The sequence below is a fragment of the Carex rostrata genome, chromosome 1 (genome assembly GCF_964058835.1).
Source record: "Carex rostrata chromosome 1, lpCarRost1.2, whole genome shotgun sequence".
In the NCBI taxonomy this organism is placed as follows: Eukaryota; Viridiplantae; Streptophyta; class Magnoliopsida; order Poales; family Cyperaceae; genus Carex; species Carex rostrata.
The window spans coordinates 4,516,948-4,529,065 of record NC_135918.1 but is presented as its reverse complement, the minus strand read 5'-3'; the positions used below and the strand labels follow the sequence as shown (position 1 = coordinate 4,529,065).

General features: G+C 33.8%; 1 protein-coding gene across 1 annotated transcript; it reads right to left on the bottom strand.

Moving 5' to 3' along the window:
* Nucleotides 1–3,589: 3,589 nt before the first annotated feature.
* ABCG25 (ATP-binding cassette family G25) lies at nucleotides 3,590–8,960 on the bottom strand. The gene is made up of 4 exons (XM_078301273.1): nucleotides 8,710–8,960; nucleotides 7,635–8,472; nucleotides 4,928–5,065; nucleotides 3,590–4,687 (listed from the first exon to the last, which is right to left on the bottom strand). Exons 1-4 carry the CDS (start codon nucleotides 8,839–8,841, stop codon nucleotides 3,882–3,884), a joined length of 1,914 nt encoding a protein of 637 aa, XP_078157399.1. The 5' UTR covers nucleotides 8,842–8,960; the 3' UTR covers nucleotides 3,590–3,881.
* Nucleotides 8,961–12,118: the final 3,158 nt, after the last annotated feature.

Genomic DNA, 12,118 nt, shown 5'->3' with positions numbered 1-12,118 from the left:
CAATTTTTTTGCCGCTTGATTTGATACTAAAATAACTCGAAAATATAAAAAGTTTGCATGTAAACGCATCACTCATAAAGTAAATTAGTTTGAACAGTTTGGATTCATCATTTGAACTCGATTTGATAGGTTTTGGAGTTGGTATTATATAGATTGAAATGACACTGATGTTATATTAGCCATACTCGTTATGAATAGTATAAAGTTTTTCGTACTACGATTTTAAAAATCTATCATATAAATTTAAAATTTTGATTTTAAGTAGCTCATTAAATTGGTTATATAATGAAATTGTGGAATATCAATTTTTTATTTTAGATTATTTTATAAATCATAAAAAATAGTAAAAAAATTCTAAAAATAATAAAAATTGATATTTCACAAGTTCATTATATAACCAATTTAATGAGCTACTTAGATCGACTATTGAAATTTATATGATAGATTTTTAAGACCACGCATGGAAGGTCTCCTTGTACTATCTATAACATCTAAAACCTTACTTTCTAAAAAAAAACCTCTCCAGTCCAACCGGGTCTTCATAATCTCGGAACTAAATCTTGGTCGTAGATCTTCTTTCAAAAAAATACTGGATATCTCCTTTTCAAATAAAAACTGAGGGAAACAAGATCCAACCACGGTCTAATTTTCCGGAAACATTCATAAGTGGGAATATTGAGAATTCACTCCTTTGGATCGATTCAATGGTCCATATTCAAACACTGATTATCTTTTGCTGGCTTAGAATTTTGAGACAAATATCTAAACCAATGAGTCTGATAAAAAATTTTAAGTTAGAATCATTGAATCCGATATTTCTAACAATAATGCAATTATATCACTCATTTTATTCCCCCGTCTTTTTTTAATTATTTTTTATGAATAAAAAAGTTTCAATTGATGGTCAACACGGCGTGCAATAAATGAAAAAAAAAAAAATTTCTTCTATAGACATTATCAAAGATAAAAGCAAAAAAACTGAGGCTATGGTACTGTGCATAGCGCAAGTTGATCCGTACTATAAATTAATATTTTTGTTTTTAAAATACAAATAGTTAATCTGAACTAATCAATATGATTTTTATATGAAAATATCTATAGTACAGACTAATATAGATATTATGTTGAACGATTTAGATCAATTATTTAAACTTTAAAAATCGAGATATTAATTCATCGTACAGATCAATATGCGCATGCATAGTACCATGGCCTCACTTATACACTAATATATAGTACCCTTCTTTTTTTTTGAATATTCATTACGCTAGTAGTAATTAGTGATTGCAATGGAGCATACTTGAAGCTATACATACATCATTAAACAGTCTTATTTGACTGAGCAATTAAGCATGCATGCAAGCAAGGAAACATCTTTTAGTTTTTGGAGCGTGACATGAGACCTAGAGCCACCATACCGGTACCTTTACTCATAATGTGTTTTCACATAAATTACTGAAAGCGCTACATGCATGTATTATATACACAAATACATTTGCACCGTTTTCTATAACGGAGGGAAACAATTTGCAATGTATATTTTTGAGATTATTTTAGTGTACATTCAACTTTTATAATATATATGTTTATTTTTTTAAATAATATTATTTAAATCTGAAATTTATAATTGTAGACATTTTCTTCATCACCATTAATTATATGAAGCATAAATCAATGTTTATTGAATTTTATCAAGAAGTTATTAAAACTCAACACGTAATTTTTTTCAAATTGTTTGATGAAAATTTTAACACTATTCAAATCGGTCCAAATTCAAAACACCTCCTATTTAAATAATGAATAATGCTTCTATAATTAATTTTTATTTTGTGTAATACTTTTAAGATATCAAATAAATATATCATAAAAATTAAAATGTACACTAGAATCACACATATTTTTGTATATATATTGCGCCTTAGGAACAAATTTAATTATGACCTAGTACAATACTTTGGCTAGCTATTCTAATTTAGTACAAATTAAGTAGGAGACTAGAGAAAAATTAAAGGTTTGTTTTCAATTTTTTTTGTAGGTGGTTTCTATGTCCCAGATTTTAAATTTAGCCGGAACTTTTATTTGACATTTTAAATGACCTTGAAATTCTAATAAACGATAACGTGTAATACCATTGATTAGTGTACCAGAAAATAAAGCAATAACCTGTCAGTTGTCACCAAGAGCCGTTTCAAATATTTATTTTTTTGATATCTCATTATATCTTTCTTGCAAACGATAAATAATGAATAATTAATCGTACAATTTGGTATCTTATATTGACGTCTCGAATGTTCATTTAATTTTTCTCCTGTCGTTTACACAGTACAACACCGACCATTCTGGGCATTAGATTGCTGAGCACTGTGAGCAGTACCAGTACACATCATTGCACATGAAATTTATTTCGAAGATGACTTGAAGCAACCCTTCATTTAAAGCATGTTTAGTTTCTCAATCAAGCTTTTGGAAAAAAAGGTTCGCTGTTGTGTTCCGGCCTTTAATTCCTGTACCTTTTATCAGTTGACCACTAAATTAAATTTACCTACTGATCTATTCTTCCTAGCTAGTTCAAAAGTTAGCAATGTTGGGATGCTTAATTAAATTCATGATCTCTTGGAAATGTGTGATCCCATGAGGTTCCTGCTGTGTAATGATATGCGTAGCCAGTTTCTGAACAATTCTGGTGGAAAGCATAACGTCTCTTTCATCGAGTCAGGATCCTCCACAGTACCTCACTGTTTAAGTTTGAATCTGGACCATCTGATCGTATTCCGAACCAATCCGGCCCAAACCTGTAATCCACGATACTTCGTTAAGATTCGTGCAAGTAAATGATGAAAAGGCCGAATTCAAAATCAAACGGTGGGGTATCTTAGGTGATATGATTTCCTTTTTCATACGACTGGGGCTAAATTGGAGATTCTTGACATTACCTGCTTATGTCCACATTTTATTTGTCATTTTTTTAAGATGTTAGTATATAGAAATTATTAGAGACCTAATTAGTTATTTGATGTGTTTTAGGGGAACCGGGATCTGATTTATGGGCAGTGTATTCAAGGAGAAGATATGAAATTATGAATAGAAACTTCACCACGACATGCTCTGCTGATCTTGAACATGCAGCTGCTTTTTTAAACTTGGTAAAGGAGGTAAGCATACTGGTACGACTAAAGTTGAAGATAAATTTACTGGTGTTTTGCCATTTGTTAAGAGTTATGGTTTGTTTAAATGCTATCATCTATGTTGTATTTGACTATGCTTTTCTGGATTAATGTGTTAGTATGTTTTATGTTATGCGGTGTGCTACCGGGTCAGTACATGTAAAGATATTGACAGAACTATTTTGACTCTGTTAGCTCATCAATTATATACATTTTCATTTTATCTCTATTGATCGTGCACTGGGTGAAACCACAACAGCTCTCTCAGTATTATCTCTGCGTACAAATAGATTGTGGACTTATTTAGTATCTTGTACTGGTTGGAGCAGGGAATATTATCTGATTTAGCCCAAAGATCATCAAGCCCAGTTTTGCACTCGTAACAAAGCCCAGAAAAACACAAAACCATAAATCAAGACCGTAGATTTTAAAATTAAATAGAAAAAAGGCCTTTATATGTTACACTTACATGGAATACATGCATCTATATTCATTGAGAAATCACTGTTTTCTGAACAAATTCTTGTTACAGTGAGATCCTCTTGGTAGCACAACTTGGCTTACCTTAAAAAACCGGGGGAAAAGCTACAAATTAACCACATTTAAGTTAAACCCTCCTGCACTGACAAGAAATTAACACCACATCATATCGTTTGTTAGATCCCCACACCTACAAACAAAAATTCCAGAATTTTACTCCTATTTCTGAACCCTTATTCATGCCTTAATCCTTTTTGAAAGAACCAAATAAGCTAATATCCTATAACCAACAAACATCCCAACTAGTGCACTGATGCACAACTCTAGACTCGCATCGCATTGATCAAACTCTCTTATGAGGATCTCATGTCCTCTGTATTGCACTAAAATTAGAAGTCTAAAGCAATAATAGGTGAAGGAAGTGTACTTCACCCAATTCATCCAGCCAGGCACATGCGTCACATAAAACCCGCCGGTTAGTAGAAAAGCGAGCATTATGACAGTGACCAGAGTCGATGCCTTTTTTGCATCCATTATCGCTGCACCAACAAACAACCCAAGCCCTTGTGACACCAGACAGTACCCGAGAAGCACCAACAAAGTTAACCCAAATGATACCAGGTCGGTTCTAAGACCCGACATCCAATACAACACCAGAAGAAATACAGTCGGTAAAATCAACTCCATGGGTAAATCACCGGCCATTCGCGAAAAATAGTACGAGGAGAGAGAGTACATTCCCGACTTACGTTCTTTCACCAGCATGGCATGCTCTGTTGGGAAGGTGAACACAGCATTGAAGGAGGCAAACACACCCCAGAAAATGGAAATGAAAAAGAGAAGGCCGAGACGATCTTGAACATTATGCAATCTTGAGTGGTACCACATTAGACCAGGAAGGAATGCAGCTGAGATGACTTGGAATACACGAAGGGAATTGAATGTCTCGTGGCGGCGCTCCTTCAAGCTGCGCTGGAGCAGGATTTTGAACTGTGAGGACCAACTTATTGTCGTGGTCGTGGTTTGGGCATGTCTCAATTTACCTGTAATAGAAATGAGATCATTTAATACTTTCTATTCTTTCAAAAAAAGAACAAAATTAGTACCATTTCTCATGGTAGCAAAAAAATGGTGGAAAATATGTATTCACTTGTGAAAATGCTTTCATAATGAGATAAAATTACGGAATATCACACAATTTCTCAAATGTGAAGGATCCCATAATTATTTTCTCATTATTGCAATACAGGGTTATCTATGTTAAATTTTGAACTATGACTTACCAATTTGGGCAGAACCAGCAAGAGTAGCAGCACTAACACTGGACCTAAAACGGGGGGCTAATACTTGTTTGTAAGATTGAGTTAATTTCTCCTTGACATTTTTGTTGCTTGCTCCATTGTAATCTTCTTGTGCAAATCCTACAAACCCCAGAAAAATATAGAGAAATGAGTGAAAAGAACGAAATGGGGACCAAAAGTTATTCAAGATAACAAAAGTTCATATATCGATCATTGGTTTTGCAAAGTCTGTTAATACAAAGACATGTAAAAGTACTTGACAGACACATGCACAAACGCACATACCATGTTATGTGTCAACTCCTATAGCCTTATTGTATGATTTTAAAGGACAAGTCACATTCACCTACAGAATTAGAGGTAAGAACACAATATTCTCTCCGAAAAAGGAAGACACCTGTACCAAAAAAGAAAGTGGCAGAAACTGGCCGTTGCTGTTTTTTCAAAAAAAAGTAATTTGCTTTAAGGATTGCAGTTTAACTTTGGTGCAACTTTAATTGATTGGAGGAAAGACACCTGCTGGTAACTGGGTCCTATCAATGCCATCATTAATGGAAGCTTAGAAAATAACACGACACATGTTTTGGTTCTTAGTATTGCTTTTGATTGGTTAGGTATCCTACTTAATTTGGTAATGTACTAGTATTTGCTGATGCTACTGTGCAAAAAAGTTAGAATAGTCCAGCTGTTGACAACGCAGCTTACATTTGGAAAAGAAGTCTGTATGAAAATAATTGATTTATTATTGAACATTATGGTGGTGTTATATTTTTTCCTCTTGTTTTCCTTTTTTTTTTTTCTTATAAAATATAATGTGGTAGTTTAAATCAATCAAACATGGTTGATAATATCAGTCAAAAGGTCAACCCCTCCTCCCCCCTTCCCAAAGTAGTGCTTAATACCATTTAAAAAAAAATAGTACTCAGCGAAAATAAATTAACACATTGATTATTTAAAGCACATTAAGAAAGTGGAGAGAGTATTTTAGTACCGAAAGCATGCATGATACTCTGTGCTAGGAAGAATGGTGGAAGAAGTAACTATGCCTAAATATATATAGACGTCATGGGGAAATTTAACAAATTTGACATGACATGTCACCCCGGCACCAAAGAGTCATTTCACATAAAAGTGCATGCTTTTTCAAAATAGATTCTAAATCCAAGCCTCTAAACCAGTATTTGATTCGTATTCAACATTAATCAATTATGACTACTGCTAACACCATATAGTGGGCCAATCTAATCAACGGAACTAATTGGTGCGTCTAGGACACAAATATGCTTCTTTTATATATAGGCATGGAATTAATTAAATTCATATATGTTTGGTTGGAGCCATTTGATCCACATCAAGATGAGTGCACACAACTTTATAGCTCGTGCAGATCAAGTGCGCACAAATTTAATTTGATGCGTGTTGAACAGTTTGGACTGGACATCAGACCGAACTTAGTTCAACTTCGGAGAAGAAAAAAAAGACAAGAAGAATAATTTCTTCAAATAAACGCTATTTTACGTCAATAGCTAGTATATATACTATTAACTTAAAAGGCAAGAAAGTGTTGTATGCAATTGTTTTCAGTTTTTAGGATCCTAATAATTTTGTTGGCTCCAGGCTAGCTAGTTTAAAGAGAATCAAAGATGTTATTGGGCAATTGGGTCTAACTAATAATCAAATAATAACCTAATAACAAACCCCACCACTCAAATTGTTTTTATCCCTTGGTGCTTTGGGTGACCATTGATCCACAAAAGTTTCCAACATAGAAAGTGCAGAGACAATAAAGGCTAAAAAGAGAAGAGAAACGGCATGTACTCATTTCCTCCACTCCTTAGTCTTACAATACCCTCTGTTACACCCTCCTATATGGCATGTCTATATCTTATGTTTATATCCATAGATGCAAATTGGAGAATATCAGCACCTTTCTCTCTCTCTATCTCTCTCTTGCTCTCTCTAGTGGAGCCAAATCCATCCCACGTCACTGCAGCATATATGTAACCCCACTATATATCTTATCCTATTTTGCAAATATCACGAATTCCCCGTCTTTCAATTCAAATTCTAGCTAGTAATAACTCTGTCGTTTGCTGAGCCCTGAAATATAATTCTGGTGACTTATCAGCTAGTAATAACTACGCCGAGGCCTTCTTTTATATATTCTCTTACTTTTGCTTTTTTATTATTATTATTATTATTATTATTATTATTTTATAAAGCTACATCTTAAATATGTTCAACTTATGCACCGTACATACATATATACTTGATAATTGCTCCAGAGCTCTGCTAAACATATGGTAAGAATATATGTTGGCAACAAATATGAAGAGGTTGACAATTCTTTTGAAGAAAAAGAAACAACAGAGGTTTATTTTTTTGAAGTTACACATACTAGAATATTGCACTGTTCTATTTGATGCCAAATTTCAAAAGAATATATGCAACAACTGTGGCAATACGAAGCAATCAAGATCCCTACATGCATATATATCACGACAGGCGTAGAGTCATAAATCTAAGAAGACAATGGCATTAAAAATTAATGTTTTTTAAATAAAACAAACGTTAGGAAAATGGTTCTGGTTTTTATGCAAATAAATATACACGAGGGCTGAAATGCAAACTAATTTAACGGATCACCAAAAGAGAAAGTATCAAATATAGCAAGGCATCAAACACATACCATTGGCGAGATCGAGCATGAAATCTGCCGGGTTGACACTAAACCATGGCTTAAATCCAACCGAACCGAAGTATCCCATAGCATCCCTACCGGGCCCGAAATACAACCCCTGGCCATCTGCTAGAAGCAACACCGAGTTGAACATCTGGTAAACCCGGCTCGATGGCTGGTGAACTGACATGACCACTGTCCGGTTTTTTCTGGCCAGCTCGGTCAAGGTACCAACCAACCGAGCCGCAGCAGTTGAGTCCAAACCAGATGTTGGCTCGTCAAGTATCAACAAGCTAGGGTTGATCAATAATTCGTGCGCTATGCTTACACGTTTCCTTTCCCCTCCGGACACACCTCGTATGAATGTGTTTCCTATTATTGTATCAGCACATGTTAATAGACCCAATTCTGACATGACTGCCTCAGCAGCCGCTAATTTTGCAGCCTTTGGAGAGGCAGCTGGGAGACGGAGAAGTGCGCAAAATTGTAGGGTTTCACGAACGGTTAAGTGCGGGTAGAGTATGTCATCCTGGGTAACAAACCCGGTTTTTCGTAGGGTTTGTTTGGTAAATGGATTGTTATTTAGGAGGAGCGAGCCGGTAGAATGGTGAGACCGACCGGCCAATATCGATAGCAGAGTGGATTTTCCACTTCCAGATGGACCCATCACAGCGAGGATTTCTCCGGGGGAAGCCACACCAGTGACCCCACCGAGGATCATGCGGTCCGGTGGTGTGGTAGGTGGGGATGAGTTATCAGAGTTGAAGATGCGCTTCAAGCTGGATTTTGATGCAGAGGCAGCAGTTGTCGATGGATCCGGCTTCACTCGGTAAGTTATGTCGATGAACTACAGTTTTTGTGCAAACTTGTGTTAAAAGTTTAAATAAGATTAGAAGTAGCTCAATACAATTACATTATATATATGTAGCTTCTTAATAAAGTTTGTTATGTTGTCTGTCTAATATTATAAATATAACTTCTATTATCAAAAGAGTTGTGTATATTTTTTATTTGCTCCTTTATTTGCAAGTTTGTCAGGATGAAACAGCATCCAATATAAGATGTTAGGAAGTTAATTAATTACCTGAAGAGTAAGAGGTTGGCAAGAGGAAGAGATGAAAGAATCCATCTTGGAAGTGTAAATAGAGCTTGGAATGGAAAACATACTATTACTAGACTTTGTGGATGCATTAATATCTTCTGCATTGAGAGGCATTGTTGCAGAAAACCTGAGAGAAGCAAATTAATAAAGCAAGATATTGGGAAGGTTGAGACTTGAGAGAGAGAAAAATAAGAAATGAGAGATAGATAGCAAGCAAGCAAATGAAGCAATGAATGGACAGAGAAAGAATGAAAGAGGGAAGCATGGGAGGGAAGTGTATTTATGGAGAGAGGGATTGGGTCGGGTTGGTGCCTTCCACCTCATTGTGAAACGGCCGTAGGGAAATTGAGATGCGTGGCAAGCGGACAGAGCAGGAGTTTAACTGAGAATTTTGTCTCTGTTCCAATATGCATTAATTGAATGCTCGATTGCTTGGACTAAAGTCAAAGGGGGAGTGGGGTGGATATACTGATTAGGGGTGTTTATTGGGTCCGGTTTATTCGGTTTTGAACCAAACCGAATTAGTTCGGATCAAATGGTTCGTTTTTTCGGTTTAATAGTTTGGTTTGTTTTTTTTAAACCGAATTATAACTTCGGTTCGGTTTGGTTTGAAAATTTTTAAAACCAAAATAACCGAACCGACCAAACTTTTATATATTATGAAGTTGATCTCATAGGAGCCTCGGTTTATTTCTTAATACTTCTGTTTATTTCTTAATCAATTGCTTTAAATACTTTGATTTATTTCTTAATATATTTTGATTTATTATAAATCAATCGTTTTAAATAAACAAATTAATAGATTTCAGTTTGAACCGAACAAACTGAAATAAAACTTTGATTCGATTCGATTCGGTTGTAATGCTAATTTGATTCGGTTATATTTTTAAAACCGAATTATAACTTTGATTTGCTTCTAACCGAACGGATGAACACCCCTAATACTGATAAATTCATCAGATTCTTAAGCCCATATTTTAATTATGGGAGTAAAATCACGGTGTTCTCAACGGCTCAACCTCATCAGATTTTAGATTTTTTTTTTTCGAAAAAATCAACTTCAAAATCTATCCTTTTAATTTCAATAGATAAATTCAAATTATTAGAATAAAATTATTATTTTAAAACAATCAACTTCAAATTAAATCCATCAGATTAATTTCAATAGATAAATTTAATTTAAAACATATTACTTTATTAGTAATGTGTTTTATAATTTTTTGAAGTAATTTAATATAAATCAAGTAAAAAAAATGAAATTTATAAGTTAATTTTAATATATTTATTTTTTATTAATTTTAATCACTTGATTTTATACTAAAATATTTATAAAATTTATATGTAAACGCATTATTTGTGAAATATATCAGTTTTAATATTTTAAATTCATCTTTAAGTTAATTCAATTAATTTTGAAGATAAACTCACCAAGAAACTTGGTGAGCTTAAGAACACCTTAATTTTACTCTTAATCGTTCATTGCATTATCGTTAAATTTAAAGTATCAACTCATATTTTATTAATTGTTCCCTCAAAATATCCACTCATGAGTGTCCATACCCCTGTCTCCTCTAACATATGTCGTAGAGATTAAAAATTAAAAATTAAAATATCCACTCATAAGTGTCCATAGTACATACCCCTCTCTGGCTCTCTCCTCAAAATATCTCTTGTTAACAAATTAGTTTGGATCTAATTCGAATTATTTTGTATTTTATCAATACTTTAAGATTACTCGGATGGGAAAGGTTAGCCTATGAAAGCACAACAACAATTTTTATTTTAATGAGAAAGAGAGAGGGCATTTGCATTTAATACAATGCAAATGAGAGGATTAATAATAACATTGTGAGCGGACAATCAAAAGATTCATTTTATGGTACCCACCCCCCCTCCGTTTTTCAACAAAATATATAGAGTTTAATTCATAATATTTTAATCTCTATAAGAAATTATCTTATTATTTTAAGTTTTACTGAAACTGAGAAGTCGTTAGTGGAATTCGAGCTCTCGATCTTTGAATAATTACAATTTCAAGACATTTTCTTCTAGCTAACTGTGTTATCGCCTCATATGCTATATAAGAAATTATCATTAGAGATTTGTACCCTTGAAAGAAAAAATTAAAATAATAGAAACTGAAATTATCCTAGAATTAGGTTTGACATGGAGTTTATTAATTTTTCACATATATTTATTTAGTGAAGGGATGTCGTTCACCTATTCTTTTCGGAAATTCAGGGTTCTAAAGTTGGACTGGCTTAAATAGTACAGGTCACAAACGAGTCTGGATATTGAACTGTTCGTCTCCATTTTCCTCATGCAGGAGATGTCCATTTCAATTATAGTAAAACTCAAAATTTCATAATTAAATTAATTGTAACATTTGAAAACTTGAGAGTTACATCAAAAATTCCAGTTCGTTAACTATTCATTTTAGTAATTTTTTGACGGGAGACCATTTAACCTCTCATTTTCTTTTGCTATTATTTTCTGATGTTTTCTGATTAATACTCTTTGATGTTGTCGCTCTCCTACGCCAAACTAATTAATGAATCTGATCATCTCAGTTGCATCCGATTAATAAACAAGAGAGATACAGAACAAATATATTGCATGACATTCATCCAATTGAAATTCGTATTGGTTCGTCTTGATCTAGTTTGAATCAGATGTTGGTTGCAGAGTTATCGATAGTCGTTTCTATATTTGTGTTCTAAGACGACCTTACTTGAACAGAATCTGTTATATAGGATCGTTCTACTGTGTTTTATAACAGACTATCATTAATGAAATCAGAGCTTTGACCCTCATTTTTACTCAAAAAAATATTTGTGTTCTAAGAAATGATAATTTCAATTATTTTTTATGGTAATTCAACAAGTCTCGCACAGTAAAGATGGAATATAAAAAAAATTTAAAAGAGTGGCATCACAATATGAAAAATGCAATTTTAATTTAATTTATATTGATTAATTTCTTTATTAGTCAAATGTTCTGAGTGTTTACCTCCACAACAATAACATGGATATGCCTCGACGGATATAGAGAATACGGATCATATTATGTGGTCATGCCCATATGCAATAAGTTTCTGGCAAGGCCTATTTGCCCAACACAACATTCCCTATCACGGGGGAGGGAACTTTGAGAGTAAATGGGATTTGTCGCACCCAAATATTATGAGGAAGGAGATACCGACAATTAACTGGATTTGGGCGGCAGGAGCTTGGGCTTTGTGGCGCGAGAGAAATAGAAGATTTTTCTCCAACGAGAGTAAACCGGTGCATTTGTTGATTAATGATACAACAATCGAAATTATGTTTTGGGAACAATTGGGATAGGTGTCCAACGGGAGCGGGGGTTGGGCATGGGGGGCTACATTGTAATT